The sequence below is a fragment of the Hippichthys cyanospilos genome, chromosome 6 (genome assembly GCF_059441005.1).
Source record: "Hippichthys cyanospilos isolate Australia breed blue-spotted pipefish chromosome 6, RoL_Hcya_1.0, whole genome shotgun sequence".
NCBI lineage: Eukaryota > Metazoa > Chordata > Actinopteri > Syngnathiformes > Syngnathidae > Hippichthys > Hippichthys cyanospilos.
In genome coordinates, this window is record NC_142374.1 from 12,544,121 (window position 1) to 12,563,666 (window position 19,546).

The window sequence follows — 19,546 nt, forward strand, 5'->3', positions numbered from 1 at the left end:
ATTTAGATCATGACAGTACTTGTGCATTGCTCCAGATGAACAAAACCGCTACTATTGTTTAGTTTGAAGACTGACAGTAACACATGGCGCATTTAAATGCCAAACAAATGTGGCTACTCTGTCCAATCACAAGGCAAGCTGTCTTAGGCCCCGCCCCTTCCATTGACAACCGAAGTCCTCCGCGCGTTATGGCTGCCACGGAAATGGCTTCCCCTTCCTCCGAGGCGACTCCTTCGGTGTCTGCCGACGATGGCGCCCCCGTTCAGGATGAACCGCGTACCGAGGACGACAGCAAAGCCGAAGCGGAAACAGAGGAGCCAACCGGTTGCTGCGGGGAGCCCAAAATGATTGAGGTGAAGGCAGAGGCCGGCGAGGCGGCGGAGCAGGCCGCGAGTGAGGCGCCGCCGATTGACGTTCCAGAAGCGGTCGACCAGGAGGCTATACCCGCTTCTCAAGATGCGGAGCTACCTTCCGACGAGGTGCCGCCGGAGCCGCTGCACAATTTTGCGGATGACAATGGCGACACGGAAAAAGACGCTAAAGACGAGCCAGGGGAAGAGAGCCGGTGTTCGGGTATGGACGAGAACGACATGAAACCCCCTTGTGAGGACGGCGACAAGCTGAGCGGCGGAGACGCGGCGCTGGGTGACAAGAGGCGGCCGAGTGTGGAGATGTCCTCCTCGGATGGCGAACCGCTCAGCCGCATGGACTCCGAAGACAGGTAAGAAAGTCCCCCCCCCCCCCCATACTATTGATTTAGCATCCGCAGATTCGCCTACTCGCAGATGCGCCACCACATGGAAATATCTATCTATCTATCTATCTATCTATCTATCTATCTATCTATCTATCTATCTATCTATCTATCTATCTATCTATCGAAAATTAACTCCCTGATTTATAATACTAATTTATTTTATTATTTTTCAACATTGTGTATATTCCATGATTTATTGCAATAAATGTACGATGTGCTTTTTTTCCTTTATCATCTATTTTGAAATGGGTTATTTTGTTTGAAATGTAAAGCCTGCAACAGTTTCTGGATGCCTGACCCTAATGGAACATACCCAACTTCTTTGAGTACTAGTCAGAGATCCTGTAGCAATGACTTTTGCATGGCAATTCTTGGTCATTTTAGTGTGGCCCTCCAACATCTTTGCACTTGATCGGGGATCTCCATACTTCATAATGTGCAGCTAGGTGTGTATGTTCCTGTAGTGCAGTGCTTCTCAAATAGTGGGGCGGGCCAGCCCTGAGGGGATGCAAGGTGGCGTGGATGACCCCAAGGGAAAGGCTTGGTTTTTGTCATGTGAAGTGTAATCGCAATAAAATGAGAATTTCCATCTTTTTTTCTTTTTTTATAAATTTCAGGCACTTTGCGCACATGTGTGTGCGTGTGTGTGTGTGTGTGTGTGTGTGTGTGTGTGTGTGTGTGTGTGTGTGTGTGTGTGTGTTGGTGTGTGCACTTTTCTGTTATAGACTAAGCTGTAACCCAAACGCTGTAAAAATAATTAACCGTTGTTGAAAGCTGATTTTTTTTTTTTAAATGTTAAAAAGCATTCAGGTTTAGGTGTGTGTGCTGGGGGGTCTCTTTCAGAGGGGGAGCTTGGCAAATAATAATTGAGAAGCACTGCTCTAGTGTCATAATGTCCACCCACATTAGCAGGGTTTCAAAAAGACGATTGAAAAGAAAACAATTACCGGTACACAGATTTATTGTAATGATGCAATACATCATGAAAAATACATACATTTGGAAAAATTAAATATGACAACATGAATAAATTCTCAATTGTTTTAATTAGTTACTTTACAATTGCCCTGTATACATAAAATTTTGGGGGGAAAGCCCATTCAAATTTGTTTTGTAACACCCTTGACCAAAAGTTTATTTGTCAAGATTTTTTTAAGTTGATTTTTTTTCTCCAATGCATTTATATTGATTGTCACTTAAATGTAACATTTTTGCTGTTCCCTGTTGCTTTTCCCAACCAATTTATTAATTTATTATTCATGTCTCCTTAAGTACATTAGATCAGATTAAACTTAATTGGCATTACACGTTTAATACATTTTAAGAAATGCAATCAAGACACTTTCCACCCAGTTTTGAACTTTGGACCTTTCACGTGTTAGACAAATGTGACAACCACTACACAGTAGACACCTGTTCATATTTGTTGCCGAGGGGGGGAGGGGTACGGGTATAGCCACATCACATGTCCTCGACTAATTGACCCCACCCAAAAAGATTTTGTATGGTTTTTAACTGTTTCTCCAGCTTCTAATCTCACGTCACAAAAATTCTGTTTCTTGGCTTCTGAATGTTAAGAGGTGCTATTGCTTTCAGCGAATAACTGCAGGTAGAGTCACGTATTTATTTCATTTCTTTATTTTGCTGAATCACATATCTGCGTTCTCCTCAGCATAAGCAGCACCCTAATGGAGATGGAGAGCACGGTGTCCAGTGGGCGCTCCACCCCGGCTATGATGAACGGACAAAGCAGCTCCAGCTCTTCTGCTGTGAAGACCGTGGCCTACTCCTGTTGCTGGGACCTTTGTCTTCAGTACTTCAACTCTAGCCCTGATCTTGCTGAACATATCCGGAGTGTCCATGTGGATGGACAGAGAGGAGGGGTTAGTACATTAGAATACTAACAATATTCGTTCTGTATATTCATCAAAAAATTGACACCACAGGCATGCTTGTGGTGGTATTATCACAGAATTAGCAAATGCAAATTAGCAAAATGCACCAAAGAAGGACAATAAGAATTTGGGAGTGTTTAGGATGACAAATTAATACCGTAACATGATTAAAAGCTCCAAAAGTGTCATTTCCATGATAGGGGCCCTTTAACAAAATAAAGGAATATTTTCGCAAAATAGTCTTTATAAAACAATTTCACAATCAATTGATTCCTGTTTCAATTAATCTGCTCTTAATTTGAAAATTGCACTATTCTGCCACTTTATTAAAAAGCTATAAATTAAATTTGCTGATACCTACAGAAACTCTATTAAACACTATTTACAGGTTCTAATTTGTCCTGTTCGGTTCTCTATACTCACAATCTACAGACTACCTGAGTCCTTGAATGTATGTGGCTTCCAAAGGTGGAGCCTGGCCTGGTGTGGCACGTGTGTGTGTCAGCGAGTGAATGTTTTGTTGGCCCTTGTTATTTTATGAAAAATTATTCTCGCATAGTGTGCATGACAATCTACAATGGCGTATATGAAAACAGTTGTTCTTTACAATCCTTTTCTCCATCTTGCTGTTCCAGGTGTTTGTGTGTCTGTGGAAAGGTTGCAAGGTGTACAACACTCCATCCACCAGTCAGAGTTGGCTCCAGAGACACATGCTGACACACAGTGGCGATAAGCCCTTTAAGGTCACTCCTGTCAGCATCATTGAATAGAATGAATGACTGTTTTGAATACATAATCTCACAATTGATAAGATCTAGATTGCATTCAGCGTTTTAGTTCTCTTGTCCCGCTCTTGGCTCCAGTGTGTTGTTGGTGGCTGCACGGCGAGTTTCGCTTCCCAGGGAGGGCTGGCTCGCCACGTCCCCAGCCATTTCAGCCAGCAAAGCTCTTCTAAAATGTCCAGCCAGGCTAAACTCAAGGAGGAGTCGCCTTCCAAGGCAGGCCTCAACAAGAGGAAGAAACTCAAGAACAAACGCAGGTGCTCCCTACGTACGTAATCCAAATGGCACTCTAACGCCACACTGCACACACACATCTGTGTTCAATTCGCTTTTATCGTAAATCGATCACTTGCCTCATGTCAATCCAAAAGATTGTAGTCCAAACCAATATGCGTTCGAAGTGGGACATTGCTTTAAAGGAGTGAGCTCCTTCTGTTTAGCAACATTGTAGAAGACCATCTTTTGACCATGTTAATCAGTTGTTTTCTGTCTCCACAGCGAGGCCCCATGACTTCTTTGATGCTCAAACCATGGATGCCATCCGTCATCGAGCCATCTGTCTCAACCTCTCTACTCATATTGAAAGTGTTGGCAACGGCCACAGTGTGGTCTTTAGCAGCACAGTGAGTCTCGCTTTTACTTACTATTATTTTGACAACCTTCAGCGTCAATTTATAAGAATAATTGAAGCGTATTTGAACATTCGTGCTTTTCCCCTGTTTCCACATACTGTGTGTATCCCTATGCTACTCTGCAAACAAGATACCACTTGTTAAAAATAGAGGGTTATTTCGCAAAATAAACCATGAATTGTTAGATTGTGGACAGATCATACCCGTTCTGATTGGTTGGACTAATCAACTGAAATAGTTACATCTATTTGAGCCGTTGATATCACAAATGCTGCCTCAAATTCCTTTTGTCAATGGCTCAAATACGGTAAATGTTTGTCCCTATCCATTTACTGAGCCAGGTCCCTGGGCGCTTGTTGATAAATCAATTGATTAAAAAATAGACTAGACAGTTGGGTAACTCCTTAAACATTTTAACATTATAATGTTAAGAAATTAAATCAGTATGTAACAATTTGTGTCCGCAAGTCTGTCACTTTTATTTTTGGTCAGAAGGGGGCGTGGTAGTTTCACAATTGGAGCAGCAACGTACAGTAAGCTTCCCCCCCTCTCTGTGCACTTTAAGTGAACCTCTTTTTTTGCCTCAAGGCTTGATGTTGTTTTTCTTTGAATCAGACTTCGCAGGAAACACAATTGAATTGCGTCTCTGTATATGGTGCTAGTGCCATTCTTAACGTAAGTGTGAGATAATATGAATCATCCAGTTTTAGTGCATTTATAGAAAACACATTTTTCATCTCGAGTTCATTCAAAAGCTTTTACAAATGGGCAATATTTTATACAAATTCAATTTTTTGATGCTGAGTTTTAACTGGCAGCTTTTGCTTTGTAGTTCCGCTAGAGTACACCCCATCGTTTGCTGCTTCAGGTGTTTGAAATCAAAAACGTTTTGTGGCGTGTGGTAACATTCATGCACCGCATTTCATAAACATTTCGTCACATTCCTTTGTATTGGTTGAGCATGTTAAACACACGCAGAATTATGCTCCAGTAATAAGTCTATTCTAAATAAACCTAGAAAGTCTATACCAAATATATAGGCCTTCTTGTACTTCTCATACAAAAGTGTAATTATTTTTGTAAGTAAAGTCATTCAGGGTAGTTTTCAAAGTAGCCCTGAACGAATGCCGTTGATGTAAGTTAAATCACTCACCACTATTGACGGCTATAAACGACAAGATCCATTTTCAAATGCATGCTCTGGGCTGGCATCACTGTAGAGTGCATTTTAATTGTGCTCTGCTCCTATAGCATGCCACAAGTGACTAGTTTTGCAAAAATAATTAGTGTGTTCATGAGATGTATAAGGCATGTTTACCCTCCAAGGGAACAGTGGCAAGAATCTCCCGAGGTGCTTTTGATCTCGCATTCTACTAATGCATCTTTATTGTGCTCGAATGAAATAGGAAAAACTGCTGTAAGAGATGAGTCTGTTTCTTTTCTCCTTTCATTTGTTAGTCACATGTAGCCAATTCACATGCATTAAGCATCCATTTTTACCTGATTATGCATGAGATTATTATCTTAAGAGAACATTGGTGGGTTTCATATGCAAATTTGTGCTAAATACAGTACAACTATATAGTCACTTGCCTTTCATAGGTCAGATATTCTGCTGATTGCTCTGTAAGCTACAGAGTAGTTCAAATGATCAAACATTCATGTACACGGATGTATGGTTGGCTGATTCGCTGTGCTGTTTCCTGTTAGTGTTTTTCTGTGTTCTTGCATTACTCTGAGTACTGACTTTAAGCTCAGAATTGAAAAATGCAAAGGAAAATGTGGAGCTCGACCTTGGGAAGTGCTTCAGAGAAGTCCGAGCATTTTTTTGGCCGGAAGGTTGGAAGGAGGAAACATGTGCGGTGGGAGAGTGATGTAAGCATTTAGAAAGAAGACGAGGAAAGGGGTTTAGGTGAACGTCCGGGTCATGGAAGCGGAGATCAAGGAGATCAGGCCAGATGAGTGTATGATCTGCATTGCGCCAACCCTGGAGATTTGTGGCGAGGAGGACTGCAGTGCTGCATCAGACCACAGGCCCCAGTGGACTCCTGCAGGCCAGAGATGGAGAAGAGCTGTGGGGGCTTTTGTAGAGTTTGGCCAGCGAGCCTGCTGACACGCCAGAGTAAGTCAGCCATGTTTATGATGGGATATTTTTGTTATTGCGCCCATCTGCGTCATCCAGCGCTTGACCCGCTGACATGAGACAGGAGCCCAGTTAAAACAGGCCTGCCCTCCCCTGCCTTCAGTTCTCTATTTTTCACTGCCTGTTTTGGAGCGGCTCTGATGCTCACTTTTCACCATTCATGCTCCCCTTTTCTTGACCTCCTCCCTATCTGAGTGTTTTGCTTGACTTAAGTGCTATCATTAAAGTAGGCACCTCACAAATCACTGAATCTCCAACTCGGACCAACGTATTTATCTTTAGCCTTAACGTACCTTGGCATTAAATCTTGAATCTGCGATCATTAACCGACTTTTGATTTTCTTAAATGAATGAAAGCAGCTGTTGCACCCAATTTAGCAGGCCCCTTGTTCGACCTTGGAAATGTCTAATCTCGTGTGCATATTTTATTTCTAAGGAATTTTTTTTCTCAAGATGTTTGTTCGGGGAATACTGTTGGGAATTTGCGATGTTCTCTGTGATTTTTGTTTCACTTGAGAAGCCCTTTGAGACCCTGTGGTGATTAAGGGCTTTACAAATAAATTTGACTTGACTGGAACAAAAAGATATTTTCTACGATAGCTGAGGAACAATATTCTTAGTGACAGTATTTAATGAGGAAAGAAATACTGGAACCATCCAAGGGTCATATTCTAAGATAAATAATTACCAAATGAAAATTGACAGTTTAGAAAATATACAAACACAAAAAAAATGATGCTGTTTCCTCCACACTCATTTTGGAGCAGCGGGCTTGTGAATCCTAGCCGCCACTCCTTCAAATTTCTTCTTTCAAGGCTCGACACTGACCGATTCACCTGCAAACACAGCAGACTTTACAGCGTGTGCTGCCGAAAACCTAATCCATTCCTATGATGTCAGTACTATTTCTTTTGTCCGTTCATAAACGGGACATTTACAACATTCACATACTGTACTTATTTGTTGACTCACACCATGAAAAATGTCGTGTCTAGGAAGGCACAACAGCATCACATCACATGCCAAAGACATTTTGTAAAGGCCAACTTCAAAATAAACTCACTAAATGGATATCAATGCACTAGCCATAGTAAGCTTTTATTTTTGAGTTGGTCTTCACAGCGGTGGCGGCAGAGCTTGCTAGAGTGACTCTTTTCTCGACTCCATTTTTCTTGGCATTGTATCAAAGAGCCACATCAATTCCCCGGCCTGGAAAAAAACAAAAATCATATGTCATCACTGATTAAAGATGCCAAGAAACCGCTAGTCAATTTTGCTGTCATTGTTTAATACAGCACAAGTCTCCGACGTTTACCCTAGCCGCCAACTACGTATGTGGTCAACGTCAAATCATTCGTTGATCAAAAATACTCTTTTTTTTTTAAATAATTGATTAGCTGTCTATTAATCAGTGCAACTCTCATAGTCAATTTAATATTTTTTTCAACCTGCCAATCTTTTTCAACGTTTATAAACCCAAATTAAATTCTTGTGTGTCGATTTTTTTTTTTTTTTTCCCAGATAAATATTTGTCTGTAATGTACACGTTGGCACTGCAACAGTGCATGTGAAAAGTACCATGACAAAATAGATTACAAAACAAAATAATATATTTTGGGTGGCAAGTCTTGGTCTGTGTTTTTTGTTGGTGCAGTGTCCTCCATTCTCTCTTTAAACTAGTTTCCATCCCTTGCTACTTTTTCAGATAGCCGTGTGCGTAAGAGAACTTTTTCTACGCGAGTTCATTCACCATCCTAAAAATAGACATTCCTAACTTAAAAGAGCCGTTTGACGCAAGGAGTTATATCTGTGGCTATTTTTGCCACTGCTGGTTATTTTTCCAGCTCTCTCTTTTCCTACGGGCAATATTTGTGTGAATTCCAAGCCAGTTTTACTGTAAACTGACACAGCATGATAGGCGGAATGTTATGCAAAGTAAAGGCCAATGAGGCTGAACCCCCCCCCAACTGTGTTTTCACAAATGGAAAGTTGGTAATTGTGGACAATCATGCTGCGATTGGTTTGGGGGCACAGTTAAAGCTGGTAAAGTGACTGAACGTCCTGTCTGTACACATTGCATGACTTGCACTCATCAAACAAAAGTGTATTCACTCTCTCTGACTATGAAAACGGTTTAGTTAACTACAAATATTGATCGTTATAATAGTTGAAGTTACATTTAGGTCCGAAGGCCTTTTGCAGTATTTTAGAGCCCCCTTGCTGTTCTGGTGTTGAACACAATTAATTAGACTTAAACAAGGCGTGTGTTCTTTGATTGCCATGTTGAAATATAACAACAAAACATGACAATCGATAATTGTTGGCCTACTCTATTTTTACGATCAGGAGAATATGTTTAAACGCCTACCCCTTCCCTGTTGAAGACCGACAGAGGACCTTTTTTTATTTTTAAAAATATATTCACTCCAACATGCAATATGAAGAGATCTTACATTGCTGCTTGCAGTTAATGATCAGCGTCTGTATCATTGGGTGAGGTGTTTGAAATATGAAGCCTCGTTATTCCTTGGAGAGGGGCATGTCTTTGAAGCTGCTTCCCTGCGCACAAGGGAGAAGGGTTCCATCATAGTTGCTGGATCACAGTTGTCTTAGAATTTTTACACCAACTGTAATCTCTTGGTTCGTCTATGAATGCTTTTATTTGTTTGTTTGTTTTCATTAATGGAATAAGATAAACAATGATGATGTAAAGGCCGACTTTACAATTAATTATAAAAAACAAATAACTTACTGGGAATAACTTTTTTTTTCCACTTTGTCCTTGTGTAGGTCCTAGCCAAAAGGAAGGAGGGCTCAGGAAAAGTCAAAGTTCTCTTACACTGGACCCCCGAAGACATGTGAGTTAAACTTCTTCCTCTGTGTGATAATGGGAACATTGGAAAACAAATTATTCTTCGAATAAATATGTAAACTAATAAAGGTATAGCCCGGTGTACTGGCACTGACCTTCCTTTGTGGAGGTTTCATGTTCTTCTTGATATTATATCCGTTTAATTTTGGTACTTGGGTTTTCTTCCATAATTCGAAAAACATGGACGTAATGATTGAAGTGAAACTTGTCCATGGATGTGAACGGGAGTGTTAATTCTTGTTTGTCCTCTGCTGCATGTTCTTAGTTATAAATTGAAAGTGGCATTTACTCATGTTGTACTGCTGAGATTAAACTCAAAACTTGCAGAACCACCCCAGCCAATCACTTTCGGAAGGTAAAAACAGGAAACAAAAGTATAGTGTGGCCTTCCAGATTAAAAGTAAACATTTTCAGAGTAAGATATAACAGAACAATAAAAACGAATGCGCTTGAAGAATTCCTAACACAAAATAAATGTAATCTTAATGCCCCAGCGTGTGAACACGGATGGACTCAAACGTGGGGTCAATCTGCTAGTTTTGAAAGCAAGAAGGTAATAACCTTGGCTGACACTAACACCACTAAGAGCTAAATGACAATTGGAGAACGTAAACAGCTGATTTTTCCAAATAATTAAGAGATAATTAAGATTTTGTTTGTTTTTTAAACATAAATATTCTCACTGTTTTCTGCTGCAGTCATTTCCTGAAGAGGACACATTTCTATGTATTTCTTTCATGGTGAAACAGAGTGTCTTTCTAAAAATGCCTGTACTTCACATGCGTATGTAATGAGAATCAGTTAAATATGGCACTTATGATTTTGAATAACCTATTAAGTACAAGAACGCGTATACATCTGATCCCATCTGTGTGTGCGTGTGTGAGACACCAGCATTTTATCACACAATCATAGCTCAGTGGAGGGAAACTTTAGTGTTAGCTCATTGACCCATTGGATAGGCCATCCGGGGTCATAGCCGCGTTTATGAAAGGGGCTCATCTCTTTGTGGGTGAGTTTCACAGAATACTGCGAAGTCTATTTATGTTGTTGCTTGAGGGAAGAGCCTGCTACTGCACTCCCATTAAAGGCTCTGACTGCACAGCGTCTGAAAATGATCATAGAGTAAAAGGACATGGGCTGGAGGAAAAATGCGGAATCAAGCAGAAAAGTTGTAAAGGGAGATGATGAACAGAAGGCTAGAAAGGTAGAAAGAGGGGATTGTGTGTGTGGGTGTGTGTGTGTGTGTGTGGGGGGGGTTACTGCAGGAAGAAGGACAAAGATGACAAGGAGCCAAGGAGACTGGTTGATGCATCTAAAAATTTGAGAGCTTCCGCTTAACATTCTGCTGCCAAACCTGTTTTGATTCTTCATCCATTCATTCTCCTTAGCTATTTTACAGACAGAAATAGAGGGGGAACAAAATGATGAGTTCAGGTCATTTAGGAACGTCTCTGTTGAATCTCAGCTACAGATGTTTGTGTTAGGAAGACAAAAATACAAGACCCAGAAGTAAGGTAGTAAGGTAGTGGAAGTACATGCAAGATGAAAATCAGAGCTAACTGAATTCATTTTCACATTCTACTAATGATTAAGGTTTCTTTGTTTTAAATATCGTCAAAGCCCAGGCTTCCTGAGTTAAAATGTCAGTGCTACATCAACTGAAGGGAATCATCAGGAAAAGTAATACCGAACTGAGTCAGCATTTGTAAATTTGAGTAGAACAAGTGACAATATTTCACAGACTTGTCAAAATGTCTTGATAGTGAATATGCCTTTTTAGGTACTGAAAGACATTTGAACCATAGGATTATGGGAAGTCACATTATTAATCTTGGCGCTTGGCCACTTCATATTGTGACAGGCACAGTAACTGCATTCTGAGTACTAGCACAAATTTTACCCAATTCGAACGAAATAAAGAAAACCTGTGTGTCTGTCATTGTTTTAACACCAATGCATCTTACGGAGAAGGGAAAACCACTCCCCATATGGACTCAAATATAATTCCAGTAAACACGCATTTTAAAAGTTTACCATATGGTTAACCTCACAGAAGTATGAGAAAGTTTTACAAAGTTTCTTTCGTTCTGTTTTTAATGAGTTTTTAAATTGACTCTAAAGTTCTTAGCAGTCAATGACTGCCCGGCCTTGAGATGTTTTGCCAAGATTTTAGTGCATGCCAGTGAAGAATATCCAATTTCTTTGCATTCAGCAGCACATTGTTTGCTTTGGCTGCATGTGTTGACTCTGGATAATATCCATATATATAATGCAAGCCACCTTTGAAAAGTTGTGCAGCAGTTGTTTAATTGCAAGCAGATATTTTAGTTAAAGGCCAAAAATTAAAAAAAATCTTCCTGTTTTTTGTTTTGTTTATTTTTACCAGATCCGTTTTGATCTACTCTTTGGAATAAATAGCATATTGTGACGTACCAGTCAACAGCCTGGGCAATCTGACTTTTTGGTTGCCACGACAACACATCGAACCAAAGTCTCCTAAACTTAACATTTACTTTAAGCGAGCTAATAATCATGTCGGTTATAATGGAAAATAGATTTAACATTTAAAAGCTAATTTTGACTCCCTGACAACACTTACTTTTGCCTTTCATGCGCACGGGCTTACTTTCCGCAATCAACGTCGCAGGTTTTTGCAAATGAAAATTGTTGAATGTTGTTGTGACTTGGAAAAGCTAAATTGCAGATATCTGCAACTCTTATCTAGTCCAGCTGTTAGTAATACATAATTGCGCATTGGAAAAATATCATTACTTTTGTTTGGCAGCCACTCAAGTGCCTCTATACCTCTGCTGTGTCCTCCCTCCCTTCATTTTGCACAGCGATGTCTTTTTAAATGACATTTGAATCCTGCGGTCATTGTGCTGAGTCCCAAATAGTCTTTTAATATGCTAGCAATTTAATATATGCTGCTGCTTTGTGTTGAACTTATTGCTCCTGTCATCTCGGCCACCATCTAGATTTGGCAACAGCCATCAATTTTCATTGAGCGGGCTTCTCTCGAGCAGGCAAACCCCCCAAAAGAGACCTGCGCTCGCAAATTCAAAATACACTTTTCTGCCTCCTCAATAATCAAGACAAATAACATTCTGTTCAGGAAAACAAAACGCATCCATTTGTTTTAATTTGGTTTGGCTGACTGAATGACTCAAGTCTCCCAGCACGTTTGCGTAAGCATAATGTATGTGTGCAGCAGACTGTGTGAGTGTTATGGTTATATATTTGTGCCACAATCCTGAGCGAGCAATTTAGCAACCCTAATGCAGAACCATACTTTTTTAATACTTGGGATGAACAAATTGAATTTGATGACAACCATTAGTCTGTCAACTTTAGCTAGTCATTGGGATCAAATTAATGTTCATCCAAAAAATATACATACAGTATATATACATGTATATATATATATATTTTGAAAACCCTTCCTTTTCTAAATTACAGATGAAAGTCTGCACTTTGATCATCTTTATTCAATTCAAATCTGTTGTGGTTATTTCTTAAGACGGAACCATTCAAACTCTTCTCATCTCAATACTCCTTGACCCCATTGTACATAAAGTACAGTAATACAGTACATGTATACAGTGCACAGCTTTGATTTTTTTTTTTCGCTATCTGGGTGGAAATGCGCACAGAAAACAGTATTTTGCTTTTAAAATAAAATGTTTATTTGATTGTTTTACCGAGCCTTGCCTCATGAATTAATTACAGCGTTAACGCAGCCAGCATGACAGTACCATCAAATGTTTTTCATGCTAGCGGTCTGCTTTAAGGATTGAGCTCTACTTTTTCACCTTTTAAAAACTACTGAATTATTCAGACCACATTATCAAAGACATTCTGCTTCAATAAATGTTATGGCAATTGTTATTCAATATTTGACTTTTGCACTTTTTAAACACTTTTTCTTCCACGTCCTGAATGCCCTACATGTGAACCTTACCTTCACGCCATTTCACCAGACTGATTAAAGATTTGAATAAGCAATTTGGTAGGGTAGCCGCCGCTTTGCTTTGTGTGTGTGCGTGTGTGTGTGTCCGTCTGTCTGTCTCAGGGGGCTCCAGTGATGACGCACATAGTGACGAGGGGAATGCTGGGGGTGGAGACGGGGGTGGGCCAGAAAGGAGGCGGGGGAGGCACAGTCGACTCGCTAAGCTCTTTGTTTCCGTCTTCTGCAAGCGTACATGCCACGCCAAAGCTGGCACACTCCTTGCTTTCAAGGGGGGGCCGTGCTGACGTGGATACAGTTAGGTGCAGCTGAGCACTGCAACACATCAAGTGTGTGAGCTTGTCTACCTCCTTTATCTCCGTCTGTATATGGAAGAGTTTGCCACGCTTCCAAATCTTAGTGCTACGTACTTTGGATAGTTTCCTGTGCACATAAGTCACACAGAATTAAATTGGTAGGATGTTTGTCGTTTCTGCTTCTCGTACGGGCTCCCGTGTTTACCTGCGTGTCCGGTTCAAGCTACGTACTCTCAAGCAAAGGAAGGTGTTAACGTTCCGAACTAAAAGGGCCTCTTTGTCCATTTCACTCACGCTGGCCCAGTCATCAAGACTGCCTCACCATCCTTTTTTTTTTTTTTTTTAAATCTCCTCTTCCTGACGTCTCTGGCTGTGTTTCCTTATAGCCTGCCTGACGTGTGGGTGAATGAAACGGAGCGATCTCAGCTGAAGACAAAAGTGGTACACTTATCCCAGTTGCCGCAGGAAACTGCCATGTTACTGGACCCAAACATATACAGGTGAGAATCTGCACTTGGTTTCAATTAAGATGCGCATACTTCACAAGCAAGACAAGTGCTTATCAATAGCCAGCCAACACACATCCTTGAGAGGACAGGACTTCATCACGAGTGGCTTAACATTCTGTAGGCTATGAGTGCCGCCAGGGGGCACTGGTGCCTATTTGCGACACATACTGTACTTGGGCAGAGGTTTCCCATAGAAATAACTTTGTGAGGGCTGCCAAAACAAGTCCAATTGTATATAAGTGTGAATTGAAACGGTTAGTTTTTAAAATGTCGAGCTTGAGCAAAAAATGAAGATTTTTAACTCTATATGATATTTCCTTTAAAATTTTACGGAATACATGAAGGTACATAATGAATTGTTGAAAGTTACAGTAAGTTGAATGTTGCCTCTTGAGAAAAATGCATTTAAAGTTTTGGCACATACATTTTTCAATGTTCTGTAGCAACCAATACCTTAGGGGAAAAATACTTTCAGGAAGTGTTTGAAACGGTGAATGGGCCTAACCATCAAAACAACTTTGTAGGTCATTTATTTACATTTATTCTCCTGAGGCATAAACACGTGAAGGAACATCAACCTTGTATTTGTGACGTTACTTGAATAGATTTATATTCAAAATAGACATAGACTTGTTCAAAAAAAGAGGTCCCAGAATTGACAAATAACTAAGCGGTTTGGGTGATGGATTACATTTGCCGCAGTCCAGATTCTGACAACAGCATTGTAAACAACAGTCGTACGTAAGTCAGTCCTCTGTTAGATTTTGTGCTGGAGGGTAAGATGGTGTATTTTCGACCTTTATTGGTTGCTATGGTATTTTATAGCGAGAATCTCCAGCTTATTTGAGGGCAGTTTTACTGGGACATGCTAGCTGACTAGTTGGATAAAAACGTTTGCAACAATGTGCATGTCTACTAATCCCTTAATTTCAGACACTTTGACTTCTGGTTTAACCTTTTGGCTGGTAAGAACTATAAATAAGAGATTTTAAGATGAAAGAATGTCAACATCAATCTTTTTGTCCACACAATTCATTTTTGTCATTTACGCAAATCTTTGTCTACATGTCTGCTGATAAAGGTTTGTGAGTTGGTCACTTATACATACGTAAACATCCCACTTGTAAGACTTGATGATGACAGTATCCTATTTGTTAGGGTAGCATTTGTAATGGTAGCCAAGTTTTGAATCATTCTTATTCTTAATTATTATTCCAACACTTGTTTTTCCACTTATATCCTTGGTTAATGTTTAGCCAGGAAGAATGCTAATCATTTCTTAAAACCCCAAATCTATATAGGTGTTTATTACAGGATCCCAATTCCCTTATGTGCCTTCTCCTTAAATAAATAAAAATAAAGGAAGACCTTTCCATTTCTTTTCAGAGCACTTCCACAAAAAAGACTAAAACAGAGGTAAGTTCAATCTACTTCAATATTAGTATGTTCCCGTCATCTAATCATCCAAGCGTTATTATTATTATTCATAAAATGTTCAAACTATTTATGATACAACATGAGTTGATAAAATATATTTTAAAAACTGCACACAAAAAAAAATCAATGTGACCTTACATTTACTACCATCACATTGGTCTATATCACAGTTGAAAAACTCAAGGCCCATGGGCCAGATATGGCCGGCCACATAATTTTATGTGGCCCGCCAAATGCTATTTTTGACTACAAGTTGACTTCAATTTCTACACGTTTTGTTACCAATACCAGTTTTGAACAGTTTTTAGCAGCATCGGATTTCTAAATGTCTGATGATCAGACTTAAAATATATTTGACTCCACAGTCATAGCGGCCCTCCGACAGAAACTATAACTGCAATGTTGCAATGTTGCCCGCCTAAAATGAGTTTGACACCCCTGCTCTGCGTTAAACAAGAAACCCACTTCCACTATCTCATTTAAAAAAGAAATAGAAAGAAAATGTTTGCCAGAATTATACAACGGAGGAGGAATTTGTCTAAGTATCACAAACTGACAAATTGTTAGCCTAATAATTTTTTAAGCGACATTATCCTGTTGACTTGTGTGACCAAAGTTTTGATTGACTTATTTGAACATTAGTGGCCATTAGTTGTCGAGGACATGATATGCCTACCATTTTCTCTTTGAAACCCTTTCTGTAAAATGTAAATAATAATGTAATTTATATTGACAAAATGTTAGAGCACCAAATGCATAAATGCACTGTAAATAACGAGTATCAATAGACACATTACAATTGGTATAACAATGAAATAATACAGCTTTTATCTTTTTAATCACTAATTTCTCATTTTAAAAAAACTTTCTCTTACACCTTGCTCAGCCTGTAAGGAGTCATATCTGGACGGAATTGTTATCGCATGGTCTTCGAAGTTTTTTCTAATTAGGATGGGACACTTATCACCCTTCTCTGCAATGGGACATGGAAAAACTGGGAACAATTTGTTTTCATGTACAACTCCAGAAGAAAACATTTTTTTCCACTCCCGAAAAGTAAAATCTGTAAGTACCTTATCTCCTTGTACGCAGTGTTGTATCAACTGTTTAGTGGAACAAACCTTTTCAGTGTTTTGTGTAAAATATGTATGCAAATTTATAATTTATTTTTATAACAAAAACCAAAATGGTTATGGTTGTGAATTTGTGTGACCTATGGAACCGCATTTACTGTGATGAGCTCTTAACGGTCAGTAGTCAAGACGTATGGAGCGTTCATATTGTCTTAAGCAGTATTATGATTGAAATGTCAAAACTGCAGTGATTTTTGACTGGCTATATTAACCTGTGTTGAAGTGAATGTGTGTTACAGAAGCAATAATTGCTGATGATAACTTTATCAAAAAGACTTGACAAGCACCGACACACCAACCTGCGCCTCACTTCTTTCACTTCCTCCTTTTCCAATACTGTGTTTTTCATATTTCTACATATGTTGGTTTCCACTGCGAGCTCCAATTTTGATATATATTCAAGTGTCACCTAATACGGTATAAGTGGCGGAAGCAGACAAATTATGAAGAAAATGTGTGACTTAAAGTCCCAAAAATATGTACAGTGTATATCGTATGCATCTTACAAATCAGCTATTGAAGCACTCTGAATTCCTTTTAAACTCGTTGTGTTTTCTATTGTCTGTTGTTCTGTTTCAATTGAGTACTGTGTTTCTAATAAAAAGAAAAGAAAAGAGCTTTGGCCAGAAACGACAAATGAGAGGTTGTTTGCACTGATGCGGGTACGGGATACGGAAATGCCAGAAAGAAGCAATATGATGAGCTAATATGAGCTTGCTGTTTTCACATAGCAGCTATTGCCTGCCTTATTTGGCATCCTCCAGCCAAAAGGTTTTGGGAGCTTGATGTGGACGAGCTCATGGCAGAACCCTCGTCGGACTCAGCTGAAAACTGAGTTCGGGCGGAGGGCTGTTGTGTTGCTCTTGTAGTGGCTTGTTTCCACATCTAGACGTCATTCAACTTTAGCACTGATGATGTGGGTCAAATGACACAGTGAGGTGTTCAACAAGGTGGAATTTACCATAAACAAGGTGGGGGAAGTAAAAGCTCCTATGTCGTATGTTCATATATCAATATTTATTTAAAACAAATATGAACTAAAGCAAATTTGCATTTACATTTTCACAAATTACAATAAACACTTGAGTAAAATATGAATGACTTTTTAGGCCTTTGCCTCAGGCATAAGTTTAGATCCATATGGGCAAAGTCATCAAAGTCCAAGTCATGTCTCAAGTCTTTAAGTTTCAAGTCCAAGTCAAGTCTTGAGTCCCTGATCACAAATCCAAGTCAACTCCGAATCCCTGACCATAAGTCCCCTAAGATTGCTCGAATTATGTTTATATTATTTTTAACAGAATTTCCTTCAAGAGACAATATGTAAGATTTAAACCTTTTTTCAATCAAAATGAATAAATTACTATAAATTAAAAAAAAAACGTACAAATAAATGTGTTCTTAACAACCAACAGTATGTTTTAAATATAACCGTAGTTCTAGTTATCAAGTCAAGTTTATTTATAAAACACATTTAACAACCTAAAAGTGCTGCACAATTACTAAAATACAAAATAGATTACTTGCCTAGCATGGAGTGAAATGTTCAACTGACTGAGCAGCCCTAACCTAATCGCTAAATGATATTACATGCGGGGTGGCACTCCTAAGGAGGTTATAGCTATGGACAGCCGGAGGATGGTGTGTATTGCAGCTTTTACCGTAATGCTCCTAAAGCTCCCACAGGCACATGCAAAAAAAATTACACATACTCCCTTTAAAGTATGTTTACAGTATTTTATTGTTTGTTTTTTTCATTTCACAAATGAATCAAATCAGATTTCAGCGCTCACGCTCTTTATTACCGATAGTACTCAATTAGACGTTCAATTCATGTATATGTATGTGTGTGTGTGTGTGTGCACTAATAAATACTCTGGGTCTTGGGGGGTTACTTGCTCATTATCATCCATATTAGTACCTGTTAATAGTCTCCTTCTTTAGTGCTCTACCCATTATGAAGTGTTCTTATGCATCTTTTCTCAGCAAGCCTTAAAAGGTTGAATTTTCCATGTGTACGAAGCAGACATTACTTTAGTCAACAAAATGACTCTCTTTTGGAGTTGAAATTACTCCGACTTGCTATGAACCGGCAAACACATTTATCATCATAATTTTTCAAAGGATCTGGGCACTCAGCCTATTGCCTAGTCATACTACAGACAATTCCATTATATCATTCCTAATATTTTACGTGGTATGACTATAACTTTGAACCGTTCCGCACATTATATTGCGTTTTATTTATTTATCAAGATCCGCAAAATTATTTGCAGTAGATTACAAAAGCATGTGTTTCTAGGGTTTTTTTTTTTACTCTTGAGCTGGAGTCAACAGAATGATCACCAGATTGGCAGGTGCGCTCCTTGAATGGGAAACACTTGCTGGCTCAGCCTGATTGGGGAACGCTTTCACATTGAGGACTACCTCTCAAAGAATAATCTTGCAGAGGATACATTGGGCAACCACAAGATCAAAGGATGAATGGGATGCAAGGAAATTAGGGATCCATTTCTTCTGCTATTCAACTATTATAACTTGGAATCCATCCGCAGCTTCACTCACATTTGCTGCAGAATCGTTTGTCTTTTTGTGCAACACTTGTTGAGGCTTTTTGTGGGTTTTCATATATTGCAATGCAGTGCTGAATCATTTACAATAAACAATGCTAACGCATGGGCTTTTTTGGTGTCTGTAAAAACATTAAAAAAATGTTAGTCATGATTTTATCGTCAATTTATTTTGCTTCTCGTGGATAAATATTGTATGTCATCTTTGATACTTTTTTATATATAAAACACAACAGTAGTGTTGCATGACTGCACAGGTACCTGTAAATTGTGCTCAGTTTTCTTATGGGTTCGTACTTAGCCTTTTATAAACAGTAAGATGCTTTTTCAGTACAATCTTTCTGATCGACTCCGCGTTGACTCATGCTTTGAGATTATATAAATTGTCATCACAGCTGAGCTGCAAGCAATGGGATGGCCTCTTCATGAATTCATGTCAAGCTTGGCCATTGTGTTTGTCCAAGACTCATTTAACCGGGCAGATTCTTTGCCACTCGGCTAGATGGCCCCTTTGGCCATTTACCCAACATACTTTCTCCTTCGCTGCTTCTCC

The 19,546-nt window shown here is 39.3% G+C and overlaps 1 protein-coding gene and 1 long non-coding RNA gene across 4 annotated transcripts; one reads left to right on the plus strand and one right to left on the minus strand.

The window, feature by feature from the left end:
* The first annotated feature begins 162 nt into the window (after positions 1–162).
* LOC148422230 (zinc finger protein aebp2-like) lies at positions 163–19,099 on the plus strand. 2 transcript variants are annotated; one of them, XR_015865928.1, is made up of 10 exons: positions 163–721; positions 2,430–2,640; positions 3,288–3,395; positions 3,516–3,702; positions 3,933–4,057; positions 9,000–9,067; positions 13,734–13,847; positions 15,243–15,272; positions 16,180–16,358; positions 16,650–19,099. XR_015865928.1 is itself a non-coding variant. In XM_088417568.1 (9 exons), exons 1-9 carry the CDS (start codon positions 189–191, stop codon positions 16,184–16,186), a joined length of 1,383 nt encoding a protein of 460 aa, XP_088273694.1. In that variant the 5' UTR covers positions 163–188; the 3' UTR covers positions 16,187–19,099. The 2 variants fall into 2 exon arrangements, 1 of the variants encoding a protein (XP_088273694.1); XM_088417568.1 differs by having other exon boundaries at positions 16,180–19,099.
* Positions 7,281–9,533, minus strand: LOC148422231 (uncharacterized). 2 transcript variants are annotated; one of them, XR_015865930.1, is made up of 4 exons: positions 9,177–9,533; positions 8,962–9,086; positions 8,663–8,768; positions 7,281–7,418 (listed from the first exon to the last, which is right to left on the minus strand). It is a non-coding gene; the product is annotated as an uncharacterized LOC148422231 (long non-coding RNA). The 2 variants fall into 2 exon arrangements; XR_015865929.1 differs by lacking the exon at positions 9,177–9,533 and having other exon boundaries at positions 8,962–9,158.
* Positions 19,100–19,546: the final 447 nt, after the last annotated feature.